This window comes from Alosa sapidissima, chromosome 2 (genome assembly GCF_018492685.1).
Source record: "Alosa sapidissima isolate fAloSap1 chromosome 2, fAloSap1.pri, whole genome shotgun sequence".
NCBI classification, from domain to species: domain Eukaryota; kingdom Metazoa; phylum Chordata; class Actinopteri; order Clupeiformes; family Clupeidae; genus Alosa; species Alosa sapidissima.
The window spans coordinates 23,917,054-23,938,972 of record NC_055958.1 but is presented as its reverse complement, the minus strand read 5'-3'; the positions used below and the strand labels follow the sequence as shown (position 1 = coordinate 23,938,972).

The window sequence follows — 21,919 nt, the reverse complement described above, 5'->3', positions numbered from 1 at the left end:
CACTACAATTCGCATCCCCTTTGGTCGCTGATTGCCATCCATCCTGGTGATACTAGTATCTCAGTGAGATAGCTCTCTGACTCAGGTGGACAACCTGGTGAACCAGAACTGAACTTCTTGGGCAACAGGCCAGAATGCAGGGTGGAGTGGTGGGGCAGCTTAGGTGGGTGGCTATAGGGCCCCGGAAGAATCATCTAGGCAACTCTGGAGGGCGGCCCGGTCACCGGGTGGACCAGCAGAGCTTCTCTGGGAGGTGGGCAGTGGCACTGCCTGGGGGATACAGCATTGGAGAATCAGACCCCTGCGATGGAAAGCAGGTCACAGGAACGCGGGGCTGCCCACTGGAGAACGTGGAGGACTAGGCAGCACTAGAGAACGCAGAGACTTTGGACTGGGTGGCGCTTGAAAGTGCAGAGACTTGGGACTTGGCTGTGCAAGAGCGCAGATATTTTGGAATGGGTAGGGCTTGAGAGTGCAGAGACTTGGGACTGGGCAGCACTTTAGAACACCGGGGGTGGGAACTGGGAGCTGGAGAACAATGGGAAGCCGGAACTGGAGCCAGGACTGGTGGGCGCTAAGGGGCCGGAACTGGATCTGGGACCAGAGGGTGCCAAGGAGCTGAAACTGGAGCTGGGACCAGAAGGTGCCGAAGAGGTGCCAGAACCAAAGGGCACTGGAGAGCAGGACCGGTTACTGGAGGGTGCAGAAGAACCTGGATTGGAGTGGACAAGGCTTGAGGAAGCACTGGACTTGACTGGATGGAAACAGAGACTGGAAGCTCAGAGGTGGAAAATGCTACTGTGGCATCAACTGGTTGGTTGACACCCCCAGCGGAACAGCCAGCGTAGTCATCCTTGTTAAACCAACCGTTGTCCTCGTCGTGCCAGTCATACTTCTCATCCTTGGCAGTCCAGTCATAGTTGTCGTTGTAGTTGTCGTCCCCGCCATCGTCCCTGGCAGACCATCTGGGCAGTTGAGGACCATAATACTCCCCTCAGTGCACTCAGAATGACAAGTTCTTATTTTTTATGAACAAGATAGTCAAACTTAGCTTAGAAATCTAGACGCACCCTAGCGGCAGCAAATTACATTTGCTTCCAGGGCTAGTCTAGCAACTCTCCGTTGGCTTGTGAGCTCGAAAAATTAAACTTCTATCAGGCCAATCAAATCGTAGAGTCGTTAGGCGGGCTTAAAATAATGATTAATGGCAGAGTTGCAACGGTTTGGCTTGAATTCCCTGCTACTTGAAAACAAAGAAGATGGATGTTGCTGTTGGCCAACAGTGTGACACAAGTTAAGCTTGTTTTAAGTTGGCAAAAGTTTGAACTAGCCAACTAGCTCCGCTGGTGGGAAAACGCATGGGACTCAGCGCTGTCCTATTGCGTGCAGAGGGAATTTGAAAGACAACCGATTATCCCGCCCCTCGGACTGAGCACTGCGAACGGTTAGTGCCCAGACCCTACATTTTAATGTGGGTCTGGCTCGTCAGGCTACAAGTCAAACTGCTTTGTCATGTTGATGTCAATAGCCTATAACAGTGTACTCTGTAAGCATTTTCTAATGAAAAAAGGCAGCGCTATTTCCTGTGTGCTGTAGCTACAGAATTTCAAAACTACAAAGTTACACATTATTGCGTGTGGGGAGATTGATTGCAAGAGACTGGATATGTTTCAAAGTTTCTATTGTACTGGCATCCTGACATTCCTGTCTGTCAAGCCACATACAGCTTGACAAATTATGACAACTCATTATGACAACTGTTCAACACTTTGTAATGCAATGTAATGCATGTAATGACTATTTGTATGGGGTAGGACTATTCAGCATTGAACCAGTAAGTGCATTTTGACCAATATGAAATCAATTGAAAATGTAAAAATAAAAGACATAAAACATAGCGACTGACAACTGTAATTGAAGTAACATCATGTGGTAACATATACCACCAGTAGAGAGCAGTGTAGAACTAGAACCACAAAAAAGGTTTTATTGCATTATTTAGATAGATAGATAGATAGATAGATAGATAGATAGATAGATAGATATACTTTATTGATCCCTAGGGGAAATTCAAGGTCACAATAGCATACAGACAACACACACACACATTCAATAACAGCAGAAAAACTAATTAAAAGTATATAATATAAAAAACACAACTAAGCAATAAGGACTGTAGAATATAAAGAATATACTAAATATATAAAATACAAATTATACTAAATATCCAAAAGGTAGTGTGTAAGGCATTAATAAGGGGTGAAATGAAGGGGTTTGGTTTCATAGTGTACCAGTTGTGTATCTATCCATCTATAGTAATGGCGGGAACATCTGCCTGTCTGTGTGTGTGTGTGTGTGTGTTTGTGACTGATTTCAAATTCGGCAGGTGTGAACAGCCGAGTAAGTGCAGTGACAAGTTTGTTGGATAATAGGCTACATGCAAAATATATCGTTACGTATCCTTAAAAGCTGTAGCCACACCCCTCTCACACAGCACAGCAAAACACCGAATCAGTGCACATGGGTAGAAAGTCAAACAAATCCTATGCAGAACAGGCTAAGACAGGGCCGGTTCTCCGTATACGCACACGCAAGTTCCGTATGGCCCCGTCTCCCCTTCGATCAGTCAGTCAAGCTAGTGACCGACAGGTATACAGTTATAGCGATAGTGTCTCATAGGCTACATTAAGAAGATGAACATGACCATTACCATTCAGGGCATGAGAAACGGGAGAAGAAACTTCACAAAAATGAACAGCGGGAACTACAGTCGGGTAAAATTGTGTTCGTTCCATGGTTTGATGTCAGCATACAGTAGCCTATCTCTCCAGCGCGTGTTGCTGTCCTAGCTTAGGCCTATACAGGGCAGTGAATCCCCTGATCTGTCTGCGGCTTGCTTGCCAGTCTCTCAGTCACAGTACATCACAAAGTTGTGAAATATAATCGCATATTGGGGCGACTGGCTACATTTATAACCGCGTCTTTAAATGCGTTCATAATAACGTGCAACTGGGGATGAAACTAGCGGTTTTTCAGCAGAAACACAGGACCCGTCGAAACTAATCGGTGATTTCACTCTTCCAATACATTTTTAAAAGAAGTAAATGGTTTTACAATAATTTCAGTCAAGCTTTAGTTGGTTTAGATTTTTAGTTGGCCTACAACTGAACGCAGCCTATGCCAAATGGAAAGTAGCCTAATGTATTGATTTGGACATGTAATGGACATGTAATGGACATGTAATGTATTTGCATACTGGACAATAGATGCACAACGTAGGCTAAATTAGGCCTACATGAAGTATTAATTATTTAAAATAGTCTATGTTTGAAAAAATATTGAAGGGAATCGGGGGAGCCAGCTCAGTAGCCTATCCTATGTCTTTGGCAAGTAGCCTACTACAGACACAGGTGAAGAACAGTCAGCCTCAACCAGTAGGCTACAAGCAACCAGACCCTTTAAAAAAAAAAAATAACTACATTAGCTTACTTCAAGTGTCAAACTGCAGATTTCTGAGTATCAAAACTGCAGTTTTGGAGGAAATATTTGCATTTCTTATGCAGGAAATGTATTTTGGCCACAACAGAACTGCATTGTACTGCATATAGTTCTGTATTTTACTGCAGAAATGCAGTATTTTTGACATGAAAATACTAGGCTACTGCACTATAGCCTACTGGAGTATAACTGAACTGTACTTTGAAAAGAAACTGCAGTTATTTTTTGTAATGGGATATGTACAGCAAGCATCAAAAGCAAGCAGCCCAGAACCTAAAACTGGGCATTTATAGCTGTGAAGGTGATTCACACACAATTGTTTTTCTTTCTCCTTGTCCTTTAAGGGGAAAAATACTATATTTGGTAATTTCCGTAGAAATCCTAAATGAGGTGGGATGATTGTATTGGGAGCACTGAGGTGTCAGATGCGACTGTTAAAAAATTGGTTACAATTTGGCCCTCAGAGTTCAGGATGGAGGGCCCCTTAGCAGGATTTTGCTTAGGGCCCCATGGAGGTCTGAACCGGCACTGGGCTAAGATGTTTGGATGATTATCATGTCTGACTGCATAGAGACTGCCTCTGGTATGCATAAATGTATTCTGCGGATTTTAAAACAACAGGCCAACCCATGGTATGCAGTGGCTATTCAAAAGAATGTAGAAAATTATGTGTTCATAAAGTGACACTTCGAATAGCCTACTTTGGACTGTCTTTTGGATTTTGAATAAACAAATGACAATTTTGACTGCATGGTCCCGAATTGAAACAAGCTACAATTCCAATTGCTAGGTCCCGAATTTAAGGATGGTGTCAGAATGGCACACATGAAAAGCATTCTACTCTAGCCACTCCACATCACACACTGCTGCAAAATTTATATGACCACGCATCATTCCACAAAATGGTGTTAGTCTTCTCAATCATCAAGTTATTCAATTCAACTCAAAACAGCATGTCATGTCATTTTGATCTATAAAAAATGTTAAATGCAGCCATGCTTAAATTCTGCTTACTGCATGTTTAAATAATATAATAATATTTAATTTTCATTATTGAATGCTTAGCTGGATTGTTGATTTCCACTATCATCCTATTTTTAAAGCAGGCCTACCTGCGTGCATGTAATTGGACTAGAGGTTTTCTATAGGAATAGCATGTTTTGAATAGGGCACTGCAGTAATAATAATAATAATAACTAGAAAAGCATTTCCTGAAGGAAATACAGTGCATGCAAAGTTGTTGATGGGTTTGTTGCTAGGGTAATTATAGTGGTTGCTATGCTATAAAGTGGTTGCTAGGCTGTTGCTTGGGTAATTATTGTGGTGGATATGCTATAAAAGTGGTTGCTAGGTGGTTGCTAGGGTACTTAAGGTGGTTGCTAGGCAGTTGCTAAGGTAATTATAGTGGTTGCTATGCTACAAAAGTGGTTGCTAGGTTGTTGCTAGGGTAATTATAGTGGTTGCTATGCTATAAAAGTGGTTGTTAGGTGGTTGCTAGGTTGTTGCTAGGGTACTTAAGGTGGTTGTTAGGCTGTTGCTAGGGTAATTATAGTGGTTGCTATGCTATGAAAGTGGTTGCTAGGTTGTTGCTAGGGAAATTATAGTGGTTACTATGCTATTATAAAAAGTGGTTGCTAGGTTGTTGCTAGGGTACTAAAGGTGGTTGCTAGGCTGTTGCTAGGGTAATTATAGTGGTTGCTATGCTAAAATAGTGTAAATAGTAAAAAAAAGTAAAAAATAGTTAAAAGTCATTAAAATTTGGAGAAATAGAGAGAGGGATAGAGAAGAAAAAGAAGTGAAAAAAAGTTGGGATGAGAAGTGAGCTATTCAGTTGAATGGAGAAGGACACAGAGAAGAGGTTCCATTGAAGTTGCTGCAGGCAGTCAGTGAGAGAGCACAGGTGATTTGATTCCATTCTATTTCCTTAATGGCCTATTATGATGTCATAAAGCCAATGTTAAGTCTATGGAGAATTTTAAGTTTAGTTTTTATTTAATATCTCAAAAAGTAAAAGTCGTAGAAATATGAAAAGTCATAAGACCAAAATTTGGTTCAAAAGCTATGCATCAAAGTTTGAACCAAGTTTCTACGATAAGGGGTTTAAGTCAAATTAGGGCCTGGAAGAATAATAATAACTAGAAAAGCATTTCCTGAAGGAAATACAGTGCATGCAAAGTTGTTGCTGGGTTGGTTGCTAGGGCAATTATAGTGGTTGCTATGCAATAAAGTGGTTGCTAAGCTGATGCTAGGGTACTTAATGCGGTTGCTAGGTTGTTGCTAGGGTACTTAAGTGGTTGCTATGCTGTTGCTAGGGTTATTATAGTGGTTGCTATGCTATAAAAGTGGTTGCTAGGTTGTTGCTAAGGTACCTAAGGTGGTTGCTAGGCTGTTGCTAGGGTAATTTTAGTGGTTGCTATGCTATAAAAGTGGTTGCTAGGTTGTTGCTAGGGTATTTAAGGTGGTTGCTAGGCTGTTGCTAGGATAATGATAGTGGTTGCTATGCTATTAAAGTGGTTGCTAGGTTGTTGCTAGGGTCATTTTAGTGGTTACCATGCTATAAAATGTGTAAATAGTAAAAAAAGTAAGAATAGTTAAAAGTTATTGAAATTGGGAGAAATAGAGAAAGTGAGAGAAAGTGAAGAAAGTTGGGATGAGAAGTGAGCTATTTAGTTGAATGGAGAGGGACACAGAGAAGAGGTTCCATTCAAGTTGCTGCAGGCAGTCAGTGAGATAGCACAGGTGCAGTTGATTGCATTCTATTTCCTTAATAGCCTATTATGATGTCATAAAGCCATGTTAAGTCTACGGAGAATTTTAAAGTTGAGTTTTTATTTAATATCTCAAAAAGTAAAAGTCGTAAAAATATGAAAAGTCATAGAACGAATATTTGCAGCAAGAGCTACGTGTCGAAGTTTGAACCAAGTTTCTACGATAAACGGTTCAAGCCAAATTAGGGCCTGGAAGAATAATAATAACTAGAAATGCAATTCCAAGGAATTACCAGTGCATGAAAATGCTAAAGTTGTGATGTAAAATATCATGTATAGTTAAAACAGATAATACAGAGATGGTTACTACGGTGATGCTAGGATAGACATGGTGGTTGCATAGCTTAATAAAAGTTGATAGTTTAAAAGTAGACTGTTTAAAAGCTGAATGTAGATAGTTTAAAAGTTGTTGATAGACAGTAGATAGTTTAAAAGTTGTTGATAGACAGCTAGTTTAATAGATAGTTTAATGATAGTTTAAAAGTAGACCGTTTAAAAGTTGAAGGTAAATAGTTTAAAAGTTGTTGACAGACTGGAAGTTTAATGAATGTTGATTTTCAAATAGTTTAAGGGCTGTGTATAAGTAGATATTTGACGATAACTGAAAGTTGGAATGGCTCTAATGTTTGCCAGCAGTTATGCTAAGATTTTTAACTATGTTAACCATGCTACTTAGCTAACTTAGCTAACATGCAAACTATGCTAATTATGTGACTTAGCTAACCTAGCTAATAATTTTTAGCAGTTACTAACTAGCATGCTAACTATGCTAACCATGTTACTTAGCTAACTTAGCCAATCATTTTTAGCAATTTACTAAAAATGCTAACAATGCTAGCAATGCTAACATGCTAACTAACTACAGTGGGTAAGAGTTATAGTTGATGACAAGTAACAGATACAATTGCTGAACAGTTAAAAAGTTCAGTAGTTTAAAGAGTTAAATTGTTTAACAGTGAAATATTGTAGTGAGGACTTTTATTTTGAAACAGTTTTTGGCAGAGGAAGCAGTTTAACAGGGTAGTCTTAATAGAGCCAGTTTGTATGCTTAAAGCCTGAGACTGGCAGTTGATCCAGGTGGCCTGGCCACCTGGCAGAAGATTCTAATGTCTGTGATGTCATAAAGGGCAATGTTAAGTCAATGGGGACATTTTGATTAGTTTTTTATTAATAGTTTAAAAAGTATAAAAGTTACAAAGATGAAAAATACAAAGCGCACATGCCCTAAGTAAGACCTACGTAACATAGTTTGAATGAAGTTTCTATGTTAAACGGTTGAAGCTGCATTAGCTGCGTTAGAAGAAGAAGCCTAGGAAGAACAGTACAGTGCATTTTCATGCACTGTAAAAAGAAGTCTGGGAAGAACAGTATAGTGCATTTTCATGCACTATAACTAGAAAATTTCGAGGAAATTACCAGTGCATGAAAATATAAACATACTGTATATTAACATAAAATGCAAAACAAACTTTTATTTGATAACAGTTGGCAGAAGTCATAGTTGATAACAACTGGCAGTTGAAATGGCTGAACAGTTAAATAGTTAAGTAGTTTAAGTAGTTAAATTATTTAATAGTGAATTATTTTAGTGAGGACATTTATTTTGAAACAGTTGTGGGGAGAGGAAATAGTTGAACAGGATCTGTAGAGCCATATTGTATGTTTAAAGCCTGAGACAGAGTATATAGAAAAGAATTAGAGAATTACAAAAGAATATAGATAGTGTAATGGATGTTGATAGACAGAAAGTTGAAGTTGAATGGATGTTGATAGGCAGATTGTTTAATGGATGTTGATGGGATAGTTTAATGGGTAGATGAGTGAATGGTTTGAAGAGGATGAATGGATAGAAAGTTGGATGGAATGTGCCTTATATCCTAGTAGAATGGAGATACACAGAGAGAGTTGGCCTAATTGAGCAGAAAGCAGTTGATACAGGTGCAATCAGTTTAACTAGCTTTTTGATGGGACCTAGTTGAGCAGCTGGAAGTTGATACAGGTGCAAATCAAGTTAATTAGCCCATTATGATGTCATAGTCCCCATACAAAGTCTATGGGGAAAAATAAGCTTGTTTTTTATTTAAGTTTACAAAAGTGAAAAATACATTCCTCAAGTCTCCTTTTCAAGACCTACGTTACAAAGTTTGAACGAAGTTTCTACGTTAAACGGTTGAAGCTGAATTAGACGCAGAAATTTGGTGGGAAGAATAATAATAAGAAGAAGACTTCGGATAACAGAACAGTGCATTTTCATGCACTGTAATAAGAAGACTTGGAAGAACAGTATAGTGCATTTTCATGCACTATAATAATAAGTCAGAAGAAGTCTAAGGAATAACAATACAGTGCATTTGCAGGTACACGTCCATAAATTAGGAAATGCAATTGCGCCCACAAGGGTGGTTCATTGAAAAGAGGGGGCGTGTTCTGGCGCAAACGTTCCCTGTTTATATTTTGCAGTTTCAGAAAACAATTCCGCCACAGACCAGGAACATCCTGGTCTAAAGTTAGTGGCGCAAATTCAGAGGCTTTTTTAAGGGCCCACGCATGGCCACAGGCCAGGAATGAATGCTGATCTACAGACACCCCCGTGCACACACGGAAACATTCAAAGCCTTGATAATATTAGTCTGTTTCCTGGTTTTGTTCGTGCATTGCTCACCTAAAAAGTAGCCTATATAGTACAACATCTACATGCAATATCTTTACAACAACTGGACAACTTTATACAGCCCTATAAAGGCTAAAGTTACCTTTAGTTTTGGGGGCCACTTTTCAGCCTGGGAGTTTCAGGCCCAAGACCAGCTCACTTTTTCCATGATGGTGGAAATTGAATAAATTAAGCAACAGTTCAGTTCTTACTATCCTGTTTTTATTAGTACCATGGTTCAACAAATGTGTAAAGGTTATATAATAATTTACTTAAACTGCGAAGTTCAGGGACCGGCTGATCTACTGCTCAGAGACGACCATTTTTACTGCATAGCCACACAGATCAAGGTTGGGTTTTGTTATCGATATTTGCATAATATTTGCAAAGTCTATGAATCGCAATGTTGGATGATACAAAAAGGCTAATATTTTAATTAATTTAATAAGTTGCTTGAGAATAGGTTGACAACACTAACGTCCAATATTACCCAATAATTACGCTGCTAATCATTGCTATCTCTCTTACCAGTTGCCAGTGTCTGGAAAAAATCTGGAAGCTTGGCACATTTGGTAACATCCTCCTCCAATGCCTTCCTTTCTTTTTTTACCTGGCCTTTTCAGTCCCACCTGGCCTCTTTAAACCATCCATCCTTCCTGACGCTTATCATCGCTACGGTAGGGCCGGCCCGGCTATCGGTAGGCCTATCTGAGAAAACTTTTTGGAAAAGACGGGCTATATGGACCCAACCAACTCTTTTTGGGAGGGGAGAACTACCTCAAATGGTAGGCTACAACCCATGCAGAGGCTGTGGTGTCAGGCATAGATTGCGGAAGGTGAGTAGCCTAAGAAAAGATAGACTAACGTGACAGATGTCGATATGTTTTTCCTTAACCGGCCCAAAAGTGAAGCGGCCCACCGGGAATTCTCCCGATTACCCACCCTGGACCTGGTTCCAATTTACCGTTGTGTATGGCTTTAAACATTCTGTGCGCTTTAACATCAGCCTAAGCATTATTCCAGCTGCGCTAAGGTTTTGACAAGCACCATAATTTTGCCTACCTTGTTGTTGCCCATCTGAAATAACTCCAAGCTTTGGAGCAATCGACTATAGAACAAGCGCGCCTGTTGTTAAAGGGAACGTGAGGTGCCGCTCTGATTGGTTTATTGCACATTACGCCCAAACCACACCCATACTTAATGTAGCTACTTCAGACCACCCCATTTTAGATTTGCGTTGGGCGCAACAGTCATTTATCCCACCGGTAAAGTCCGAGTCGAGTCCACTACTCATCCGAGTCAAGTCCGAGTCGAGTCACTATTGATCCACGTCGAGTCCCTATTGATCAAGTCGAGTCCAAGTCCAGCACTAAAGTAAGCATAACCTACATGTCGTTCCATTTTTTTCCATTGCAGATGAAATCCTTAAAAGCAAAACGGACAATCTTCTGTCTCCAAGCAGGGGTGCCATCACTTGTGTGAAAGTAGTATTGCCAAATTTCTTGCCAAACCCCATGTGTTGTATTTATTATATCGGCGAGAATACCATACCATAGCCATACCATAGCCTATAGGCATGGTATGGCTACCCACATCCCAATCACACAGGCCATTAAGTCACATTATGCTGTTACTGACTGCTGACAATTGTATTGGCAGTGTTGTAGAAGTTTATACTTCACAAGAGCTAGATGGACGTTGGAGTAGGCCTATTTTGTAAGAGGTAGTGTGGATCATAAAAGGGCCTCCCCCGGGCATTTTTTTAAATTCTGGCTGTTAAATAGCCTACACAATTTCAGCGCAGTTTGGGAGTGACAGAAACAGAGCAGGGCCCGTCTTGGTAGCTTTTTTCTGACTCCCGTGACCTGTTCACACTGGCTACCGGCAACTGCATAATTATGTTATCACTTCACTGACACTATGGAGACATATTTCACGTCAACAATAGAGATGAAAACTAGCTTTCGGTTAACGGAGATGTAGATCATCTGCCTAATTAATTTCTTTGCGCAACAGGCCACATTCTACATTCATTTCAGCGAGATGAGTGAAATAAATGTTTTTTTAAGCTGCCATCGCCATAGGCTACCATTTGCTACGATATTCACCTGTTAGAAATAGAACACGTTGCTATTTCCTTTTTTCCGTGCAGTGGATTAGGCTATCAAATCGCTCGTTTGAACAGTAACAGTAATCCAGTTCATTCGTGGTTTTAAATATAGTTGTTTCTGGCCTACCCACGAGAGGTTCAGTTTGTCAGTTTCACTTGCGCAGACACGTAGGCCTACATTGACATTACATGGACACTCTATAGACAATGTTATGCTTCTATATTTTATGACACCAAAATTAAGAAGTATGCTACAGTATATCTTGATCGGGAAAACTTTTAGTTTATTTTTCTTTCATCCGATAATAGCCTGCTGCAAATTAACAGACAGACGCACGGCAGGGCACGCCCCGAATGAAAATGAATGAATGGAACCTCGCTTCTCGCGTCAGTCAGGAAAAACACTGTTCACCAAGTCACAATGATCAGTTATCAAGCAGCAGTGTGTGGTGTTTAGCCTAGGCTGAGTGTAATCTTAGGTAATGTTATGTCATGTATGAGAACTAATATTGCCTGGCAATAGCCTACTACATTGAAATAGCGGCGGCCATATCTCCAGGCATTTTGGTGTTAAAGTTAACGTTAGTTTGCTTTGCACGTGAACATGATGTGACTTCCGATGTACGACACGAAGCAGTACCCTAACATTCCCTTGAATTAAATTTAGTATTACGAATAATTTAGATATTAAAATCATATAGCAAATTATAGCCTAATGACATACTACAATTATAGCCTTATGATATATTACAAAAAAAAGTCGAGTCCCCGACGAGTCATCGCGAGTGCGAATGCACGAGTCCGAGTCCAAGTTCGAGTCATTCAGTGCTCAAGTCCAAGTCAAGTCACGAGTCTCTAAATTTAGCTAATGACTCGGACTCGAGTTCGAGTCTCGGACTCGAGTAGGCTACTACAACACTGCTTAGTATAAAAAGTGAAAAGGTGTTATTTGTTGTGTTTGTTTATTTTAAAATATCTTAATGCTAAAAGTATTATAATATTTCAATATTCAAACTTCATAAATTATAAATATATATAGTTATCATTTAAATTCGATTATATTTTACATCTGCAGAAATGATAAAAATGCAATAACCATTTATTTTGTACTAACAATCAGTTTTCAAATGTGCGTTAGAGTGCTTTTGAGTGTTCGTAGATTCTGTTCTTACCTAAGAACAAGGAAACAGTGGTGAATGTCAGAATCTTAGTAAAAAATGCCTAAGTGGGTTTTAAGAACAAATTTATTTGTAAAAACGGTTGGTGAATGAGGCCCAATGATTTCTGTATTAAGGATAACACAATATCCCTTAATTTAAATAATCATTTGTTGGAATGTGTGAAAACACCTGATGTATGTAGGAAAGTCTTAAATACCTGATGAAATACTGTCATAATGACAAAAAAATGAGCGCACTTGAATTCTATTGTTTCTCAGAAAATTACAAATAATCTTTCATCTAGATACGCGTCTAGATAATCTTTCATCAAGATACTTTTATAGAAGGCTTTTTTCCCCCCATCGTTTTTCATTTTCTGTGATATTTCAGCTTTGTGCCTTCCTTTTGCAAGCTGCAGGTATTGATTAAGTGGTTGCTAAGCAACAGGTTTGCCACTGATGTTGGCAATGAGTAGAGCTTTTTGCAACCATAGGCTTCTGTTAAAAGACCCCTCCCCCCTCTTTCTGTGACTGAAGTGGGGGAGGGGATAGGCTTTTCTCAGCAAGTTTTGAATTGGAATAGTCTATGATGAAAGGCACACAAGAGTTCACAGAAAATGTTCTGTCATTTAGAATGAAAAAGAATTATCAGAGTTTTAAGAGAAAATCATATTGACGATTTGAAACAAGCCCTCTACCTGACTCCATTTGTCACAAGGTCTGTCAGGTCTTCCCCTGAAGGGATGCCAGTCCCCTTGCACAAATAATAGAATAATGGGTTTAAATTAGCCTGACGTTGTCATACTCAATTCTAGTCAGAATTTGAGTCTGATACTACTCCATTGGGATGTGATTATAGTGTATGTTTCAACCAATACAGGGGTTCTTCTTCTCCACAAATGCTGCCTTCTTCTCCACAAATGCCTTAACATTGTTTTCTGGTTATTGCACTGTCAATATCTTGTACAACAGATGTGATGGCGAAATCTAAATGTCTACCTTTTAACAACAGCATTTTTGTTAGGAAGAACCGGGAAGAATGAAACACTTTTTATTTAAATGTCACTTACAAAGACATCGTACTGAAAGCTAATATTTTGTCACTAGCAACCTACATCGGTCCTCTGTCAAACACAGTTGGATTTTCAGCTCTGAACCAAACCGTTCAGGAGTTCTGTTCTGAACCGTGACTTCGAACAGCTCTGGTTTGGGCATAGTTGCTCCACAAACGGAACAAGTCCAGAGCGAACTTCCGACCTCAAATGTTGTGGGCAGGGCTGGCAGTTCAGCTGGCAACCAGGCTAAGCTTAAATAGTTTAAAGGAACACCAGGCAAGCCTGATGCTTTTTCTCTACGAAACTCCCCCTTGAACTGAACTTGCTAGCAGGATATTCTTCCTATAGGCAGTAGGGGCGGGCGAGAGAGTCTTCATTCGACCTGTAATGAGTCATTTAACCATATACCGGTGTCCCTTTAACAGTCTAAAAGTCTAAAAGTTAATCATGCATACATTATAATAAAGGTGGCAAATGTATAGGTTTGTAATTCTTCTTCTTCTTCTTCTTCTTCTTCTTCTTCTTCTTATTATTATAAATCAGTCCAGTGTCCAGAGTTATTTCCAAAAAATGGAAGAATATGGTAAAACAACATTGACTAATGGCTCTTTGGTCAATACGTTTCAATTTCAGTTGAAAACACCTGCTGATTCCAAACGTGAGAACATACTGTAAATGAAATGCAGTCATGTGGTATCAAAGATAACCATGTTCAGGATGAGCCAAACATCACAATTTAAAGGAACAGCTGAAAATCAGGTAGGTGTAGAATAACAAAGCCAGTTAATCCAAAATTCAGTGCTAGAATGTCTATTCTTTTACCTCATCTTACCCCCGCCCCCCCCCCCCCCCCCCCGCAAACACACACACAAACACACACACAAACACACATACACACACCTACATATTTGGAAATTACTTGTCCAGTAGGCCATTTGAATTGAGTCGGATGAGCTGGCAGCAACTGTCATGTAGGAGTTCTCCTGGAAACATGTCACCATCTGACTAAACCATGGATATTTCAGCCTAAGGATTTCAGTTGAATTGAATGTGATCTGGTTTCATCCTATAATATAACACTCTCCCACTCACAGAGGAGAGGAAATACATCAGTGAATGATAACCACTAATGGGCACCACAGTTTCTCATTAAAAATGGATAGACCTCATCTGCAATTAAAAAAGACCCTGGTTTGATGTCCGCACAACAAACCATAGGTAGGATTGGGATGGTCTCCATTATGCGACTCAGAAGTGTACTTACCTATGTACAATTCATTTAGTGGGAGATGGGAGCATGGCAGATTTTCATAGAACAGATGTATGTATGTTGAAGAATCTCACCAATAGTGAACCATATGTGCAATGTTACTTGTGAAAAGCACAGACATTGTTGTTTCTGTATTTAGCCATGCAGTATGCATCCCTAATTAATCATTGTATTTCATTTCTGTTTTAAGGTGTAAGTTGTTTGCATCATTACCTGAAACAAAAGCATGCCTTATCCACTTAGCAATTTAGGAGGAGAAGGCCCAGATTTCTCATAGGGTAGACTCAATTTTCTGCCCCATTTACAAAAATACTGAGTGCCAATTCTCAAGTGTCCTACTGAATAATAGTGCCATGTAGCAGGAAATATTGACTGGTGCTGATGAAGAGATTGATTTTTTTTTTTCAGATAGAGCTGTGAAAATATGCCCCATTTACCATTTAGATCAGAGTCTGAAAACATGGTTTTAGGTACTAGTACACAGTTTTATATAAGATTTTAGGTCAGTTGTTAACATACAGAATATATCAATATAGGGCAGAGATGCTGTAAATCTAAGCAGCTTGCATCACTGTTGCCAAGGAAAATGTTTGTCACTTTATATATAGCACATCCTGTAAACACAGTATTTGGTAATAAAATGTCACACCCATTTATAATTACACAAGTCAACTGTCACATCACTGATGACACACATAAGAGGACAAATATTGTGTGGAGTCATAAAACCCATTTTATGATTTTATTACTTAGAAAGTATTCACACATTCCAAATTAGCTCAGGTTCACTGGAATACATCACACAAGACCACTATCATTATAGACCTTTTTTTCATGCAGCACATGAATATAGAAACTTTAACATGGTGGCTGTAATCCTTAGAGATGACTGTAATGTATTAATATGACATTTAAAACAAAATTATAATTTGGTCTCTGAAACAAGTCATTGCTGCAAAATGTAAATTATATATTATCAGCATAACAACCCAAAACACAAGGTAAACACAACAGTAATAATAACCTAATACATATTCTTTCCAGGTTTATAAATAGGCTGTGTAAACTTTAGGTAAAGAAATGTTGCTTGCTTTTAATCCGGTGTGTATTTTTATGTCAAGGAATTTTAATATGAATACCAGAAACTTGACTAGCAGTTACTTGAGATGTTGGCTTCCCCTTTCTTGAGCCTCTCTCTTCAATTTCTCCTATTTTTCTCTCCCCCTGTGTTGTCACTTAACAAAATGTAGTGCCTCACACTGGACAACAGACCCCCGGCTGCTGTCTAGACTTGTGATGAGCCGGAAACCTGCCCTGAGGGCCAGCATGACAGTTTCCAGCTTCAGGCACTCTAGTGTGCACAGGAAGGTGCTGTCTTCCTTTAGGACCAGCCGGGACCCCATTTCTGACTTGATGAAGTGTCGGAATTGGATGATATTGGATGACACCTCGAACTCTTCTGGGAAACCATCCAGTCGGCTCTTGGAGATCTGTACCAGGCGGCCCTTCACCTTCTCAATGAAGCCAGTGTCACTACAGTAGACCTTAAGGCCGTGTGAACGGTCGTGGCTGTCAGTCACCTCCAAAAAGGCAGGCTCCCGCTGTGCTGCTTGCTGCTGCTCCCAATCCAGTGCTGCCTCTGTGAGCTCAGGCAGCCTATAGAACTCTGCTTCACGCTGCAACAGCCCAATCTCCTTAAAATCATCTGGAAGTAACAGCTCCCCCAGTCGCAAGAAGTTAAGGATGTGGCGGAAGATGGGGCCATCCCGGTCAATGAAGGCATTGCCCATTGAGTCCACGTGCTGCACAGGCCTCTTCCCACTGGCCATCTCCTCCAGCACTGAGCCGGGGTGCTTGGCAAGAGTCTGTCTCTGGGCGGCATAAAGATAGCCCCCTACATTAAGGGTTACAGTACCTGAAGAGGTTTTCTTGAAGCTTTTGCTGGGCTGTAGCAGGTCAGGGTTGATTTGTCTCAGATCACTCTCCATTCTTCTGAGATCCCATTCCATGCCTCTTCTTGCACCTAGCCTGGGGCAACGTGTGCTTTGTGCACGAGCGAAGGAATGAGAGCCTGAGCACTGTTGAGCAGAGCTGGCATGGAGCAGGCGCGAACAAGCACTGCCAGCATTGAGCACAGGAGCCTTTCTCACAGCTTCTCTTGTGGGGTGGGCTTGCCTCCGTCAGTGTGTGTTGGGGGGGGGGGGGGGGGGGGGGTGTAGCATGAGGAGGAGGAGAGTGTGCATGCCACGCTCCCCTCTGCTTGCTGCTCTCTGCTCAAAAGGCTGGATTTAATCACCTCTCCAGCCTCTGTGCTCATGCTCTATCTGAGCAATTAGCGGCTTTGCCTCTGATGAAAAGACTCCTCAACTGGGTTGCGGCACGTGAGCCCACAGGAGTGGGGCAAATCACAGGGAACAGAGATAATAAGCTGTGTGTGTGTGTGTGTGTAGGCTATGTGTGTGTTAGAATGTTAAAGGAGGAATGCTATAACTAACGTGAGGAGGGTCTGCATATATGTATGCATACTGACAATCTACATGACCTTTTCAGCTGTGAGAGCTATCTGGTGTCATCGTCTGGTTTTCTGACTAGCAACTATGGACAACGTTGTAAGTTGGCAAGAGTGGGCATGCAAACACTGACTGGATGTGTATGCAAATTACTTACTCATCTTGACATCAATTTATTGTGAGTCAAGCTTCCCTCAGCAAAAAAAGTATTTTTCCCTCTAATATTTCGTGAATTCCTGAATTAAGTATAGCAGTGTTCCCCAATGTGTGCCCTTTTATTTGCAAAAATGTGCAAAATTGTCTCAGAGCAGTATACATTGTGCTTGATATAGAGGGTGTGTCTCATCACCATTTGAGCCTTCTGGGGATGATTTATAAATTGGCCCTCTTAAAATAGCATTTTTAAAATAGAATTTGAATGACTGATCTCCCTTTCTTTGTCACTTCGTCCCACACAAACAGTGTTGCTATACCATTGTGACTCTGGACTATAAATATGCGATTATCTCTGACATCTGTATGTGCTGTCTACCAAAGATGACAGACTGTCAATCAGTTGAGGTCTGATGGTCCTGCAGCCATTGTCATTTGTAATGCCAACCTGTTGGCTAAATTGCCTTATGTGCGTGGGAGAGAGAGAGATGACTGAAAATGAAGCTGTTGCGTGGTTTGACTTAGGAATGGTTACTCAACATAGTTGTTGATGTGAAGATGGCATTCAGCTAGTAACAGTATCATGAAAAAGACACAATATTAACTGATGACAATAAGAATGTATTGTGAAACATCCTCCTTACAGTGTTACAGTTTTTTAAAATGAAAAGGTAACTACATTATTTCACTATCAAAGAGTTTTAGAAAGAATATGTTTTAGCTTATTCTACATTGTTAAACAATATTGAAGACAACACAACTGTGACATGACACAAGTTGTTATTATTATTTAACACAAAGTGTTTAAAAAATATGTTCTCTTTCAGTTGAAGCATCTAGTAGGACATTGCATCAGGGTGCACATACCCTTTTCAACCAATGCCTACAGGTGTACTTGCTCACAGCATCCACCACCAGGCTATACATTCCCTGCAAATGTGCACCTCTCTCTCTCTCTCAGACGAAAAGCTGCTATTGTTACTATCTTAAAGTCAATAGATTTAAATAATTCTGTTGTGTAGTCTGTTGTCTAACTTCCAACTGAGAAGTCCTAACAAGATGTCTGACAAGTATTAGGACAAAGAAATGTCGACAACAATATACTGTATCCAAGTGTGCCCCAAGGGGATGGGTTAGGGTTAGGGTTACACAACATTTTGACAGTAAATCAGAACTCGCACACTGCTAAGGGCTCATAAATTGTCGAAACGTTGCAAATTATATACTACCTGCCACATTATTTTTTTTTTTTTACCATTTCCATAGTTGTTTTCCTATTTTTATGTGCTTAACAGAGTAGTAGAATATAAAGCAGAATGTTCATTAATGCACTCTTTCTCTGCTGGCCAATATTCATACGCTGAGGCGCCTGAGGGTTGGAGCCTCTACTGTGGGTAGGAGGGTGAGAGTGCAGGGATCGAAAGGTCATGTCCTGTTGAAGCGGAGAGGCTTTATCAAGATTGTCCTGCTAAAATCTGGAGGGCCAAGCAGGTGGGAAGGTGTGAGTGGGCGGGATGCTTGACCTCTTCACTTTCCAGAATTCTGTGCTTCATCTCATCAGCCTACAACTAGCATTAGCTACAGTTATGCCACCCCCAAGATCCCCCACTTCTCGCTAACTTCACACAATCTCCTTTCCCACACAGTTCCATGAGCCTTGTGGTTTTATGGCTTATATAACATGAAAATAAAATGCCCAAGAGATGTAGAAACCATCATGTGAGTACTTTGTTTCTATTCAATGCCATATACAAAAATGCTACTGATTGCTGAGATCAAACAAGATGTGCATTGCGAGGTCTCGCATGGCGCTGACCTCAGCTTGTGGGCTTTGGATAATTGGGTGAGAAATGGATGCTTCACTCAAGTTCATCTGTGTGGGTGTTTTTGTGGAGTTACACTGACAAGTGGTCCAGTGCTTATTGTGTAATAATTGCATATAATTGTGTGACCATTATCAAAGCTTCAGTGATACATTTTAAAGCTGTCATTTTCTCAGAAGCCATTAGTTTCTGTATTGATTCAGATGAGTTCCAGCAAGCCATGTTTACTTTGACATGTCAAGTACACAGTAAGAATTGTGCCATATGCAATCAGGTTTGAAGCAGTGAAATAATGTATAATACTGTGCAATGTTCCATCCAATATTACTGAGTAATACTGGGTAAACAGTGTCTGCCTGGCTAGACAATAATTATAACAAGTACCACTTGCTTTACACAAAGTGATCATAACATAACCAGCTTAGAGAAACATTTTTAAAATGTCAACTTAGAAAAAAATGGGCTTTTCAAAAAAATAAGTTCACAGTGCTTTCATTTGATGTTGACCCACTAAAATGGATGGTCATAGTGCTGTGAAAATGGACTTACTGAATTTGAAATTGTTTGACTTATAATAATAATAATAATAAATGTCATTTGTATAGTGCCTTCCACTCAAATACACTCAAAGATGCTTCACAGTTTCACATAGATACACAAACAAACACACAACGTACATGGACAAAGTTAGATAAAGAGAAAACACACAGATACATGGACAAATTGGAAGACAAAATTAGAGAGGTGGGTGGACAGTGAGAAGAGAATAGCTGGGGAAGTCAAATAACAGGAAAAGGTGAGTTTGAAGAGGTGAGTTGAGGACCTGTTTGAAGGACGGGTGTTTTATTGTTCGATGTGGTCGGGGAGGGGGGGGGTTCCAGAGGGAGGGTGCAGTAGCTGTCGCCCCAGGTTCGGAGCTTGGTCCTGGGGGTCTTGAGGGTGTTTACATCAACGGACCTGAGGTGGTGAATTGGGGTGTGGCAGATTATGAGGAGGTTGGTGAGGTATGGCCGGTGCTAGGTTGTTGAGAGCTTTGTAGGTGAGGAGAAGTATTTGGAAGTTCATCTGGCCGGGGGGACAGTGGAGGTTTTGGAGGACTGGGTTGATGTGGTTGCGAAAGCGGGTGGAGGTGAGCAGATGGGCAGCTGAGTTCTGGTCGTATTGAAGTTTTGTTTGGTAGGCCATAAAGAATGCCGTTGCAGTAGTCAAGTCTGGAGGTGATGATGGCATGGATGAGTGTACACAACAAATAACCAGATATAGGGCCCTAATTTAAATGGTCAAGATCCTGGGCACAAACATGGTTGGGTCAGCCCAATGCTCCCAGATCTCACATGATAGCTTTAGTTGATGTAAGTTTGTATTTAAATTATTTTTGTATTGAAATTATTATAAAAATGCATGTATTTCAATGTTTCTGTTAGCACAGATGGCAATGTATTATGATGATTCATAACTGTACTGTGGGAGATGGAGAGTGCCATGCACATCATGCATCTGCCAGGGCATTTCTTGGATTCCATCTCCCTGATCAGCTGTATGTTTTAGTTAGATAATGCAATATATCATCTTGCATTTCTGAAACCCTCCACTATGTTCACAACAATAACAAAATAATATTGGTGGTGTTATATAAAGCAATAATATTCTTCATATTGTTAAATTCAACAGGTGTTGATATCCAATAACAGCCTGGTACCTATCATGTCATTGTTAGCTTCTAGCTGTTCCTGTGTGTCTGTGTATATATGCATTTTGAGTGTTGAGCCACACAATCTAAGTTCTTATCTGTATCTGACTCAGAGTGAAAAATTCCTCATACCTGTTTATCCTTAGCTTAAGAGAAACTCAAGTGTCATTAACACTCTGGAACATTCAGCTCTTGGTTATGATAATGCAATCATGAAAGTGGCAGCAATTACTTGAGATGGCTTTGTATTGTCATAATGTGCGTAGGGAGTAGGTGGGCTGATGTCCATTTAATCCTCTGGTAACCAGTATGCAAATGTGTGCCTGAACGCAGATACTTTGTTTTGTTACTACCCTCCGGTAAGGAACTAAAGCTGAACAAATATTATTTATACACCATAGCATATCCCTTCAGCACAGCATCTGTCAACATGCATGATGGACTAGTATTTTCTATTTGGATTGTCACAAAGCAAAAGGACTAAGAACCCTGCTTTATATTCACTGTAAAGTGAGCTTAGAACGTCCATGCTATGAATACGGAGCAACTTGCATATTTGGTTCAGTTTGGTGATCTAAACCAAAGGACACAGGGTGTAGTTACCATGGCAACTTGATGTCATCATGTGAATGGCTGAAATCACATATAACCTATTCATGTTAACTGATCAAAAGTTAGCAGATGAGCGAATATCCTGTTCGATGGCTTCTTTGTAAAATTTGATTGGCTAAAACACTCTCGAAAGTCCAAAATCTATGATATAAATTTTGGAAGGGTTGATCTTGAGATAACTTGTACCAAATGTGGCAAGATTAGCCAAACTTTAAGGTCTGTGAAATTAATTTAAAGTGAGAAAATCTAAAATGGATATGTAGGTTACACATCAGTATGCACCACAGCAACATTAGGATCCTGACTTTGGGCCCTATGTTGGCGATCAGAAACGAATGGTCAGAGGCGCAAAGTTTATAGACATTAAAGGTGTGTCCAGTCCACATTCACTAATTTAATGGCATGATTTTGTGACCAAACACTGGGTGCTGGGCGCAAAAGGGTTGTTCTTATGTTTCTTATCAGTCATGTGTGTGTAATATCCTTTAAACCAATGAGAATGAAATCATTCCCTTTAACAGCAGCGCAATGGTAATTTGATAGTCAATGGGGCATTTGAAGGAATGGCCGTATGGAACAGGGATTCCACTAAACCTTTATTAGTCACATACAATTATACAG

General features: G+C 40.2%; 1 protein-coding gene across 1 annotated transcript; it reads right to left on the bottom strand.

Moving 5' to 3' along the window:
- Positions 1-15,244: 15,244 nt before the first annotated feature.
- kctd4 (potassium channel tetramerization domain containing 4) lies at positions 15,245-16,637 on the bottom strand. Its single transcript, XM_042072995.1, has one exon. The coding sequence runs from the start codon at positions 16,517-16,519 to the stop codon at positions 15,743-15,745; it is 777 nt and encodes a 258-aa protein (XP_041928929.1). The 5' UTR covers positions 16,520-16,637; the 3' UTR covers positions 15,245-15,742.
- Positions 16,638-21,919: the final 5,282 nt, after the last annotated feature.

What these genes read in the sequence shown, in the direction of transcription:
- kctd4 (XM_042072995.1), bottom strand. Translation starts at nt 16,519, where the DNA reads ATGGAATGGGATCTCAGAAGAATGGAGAGTGATCTGAGACAAATCAAC.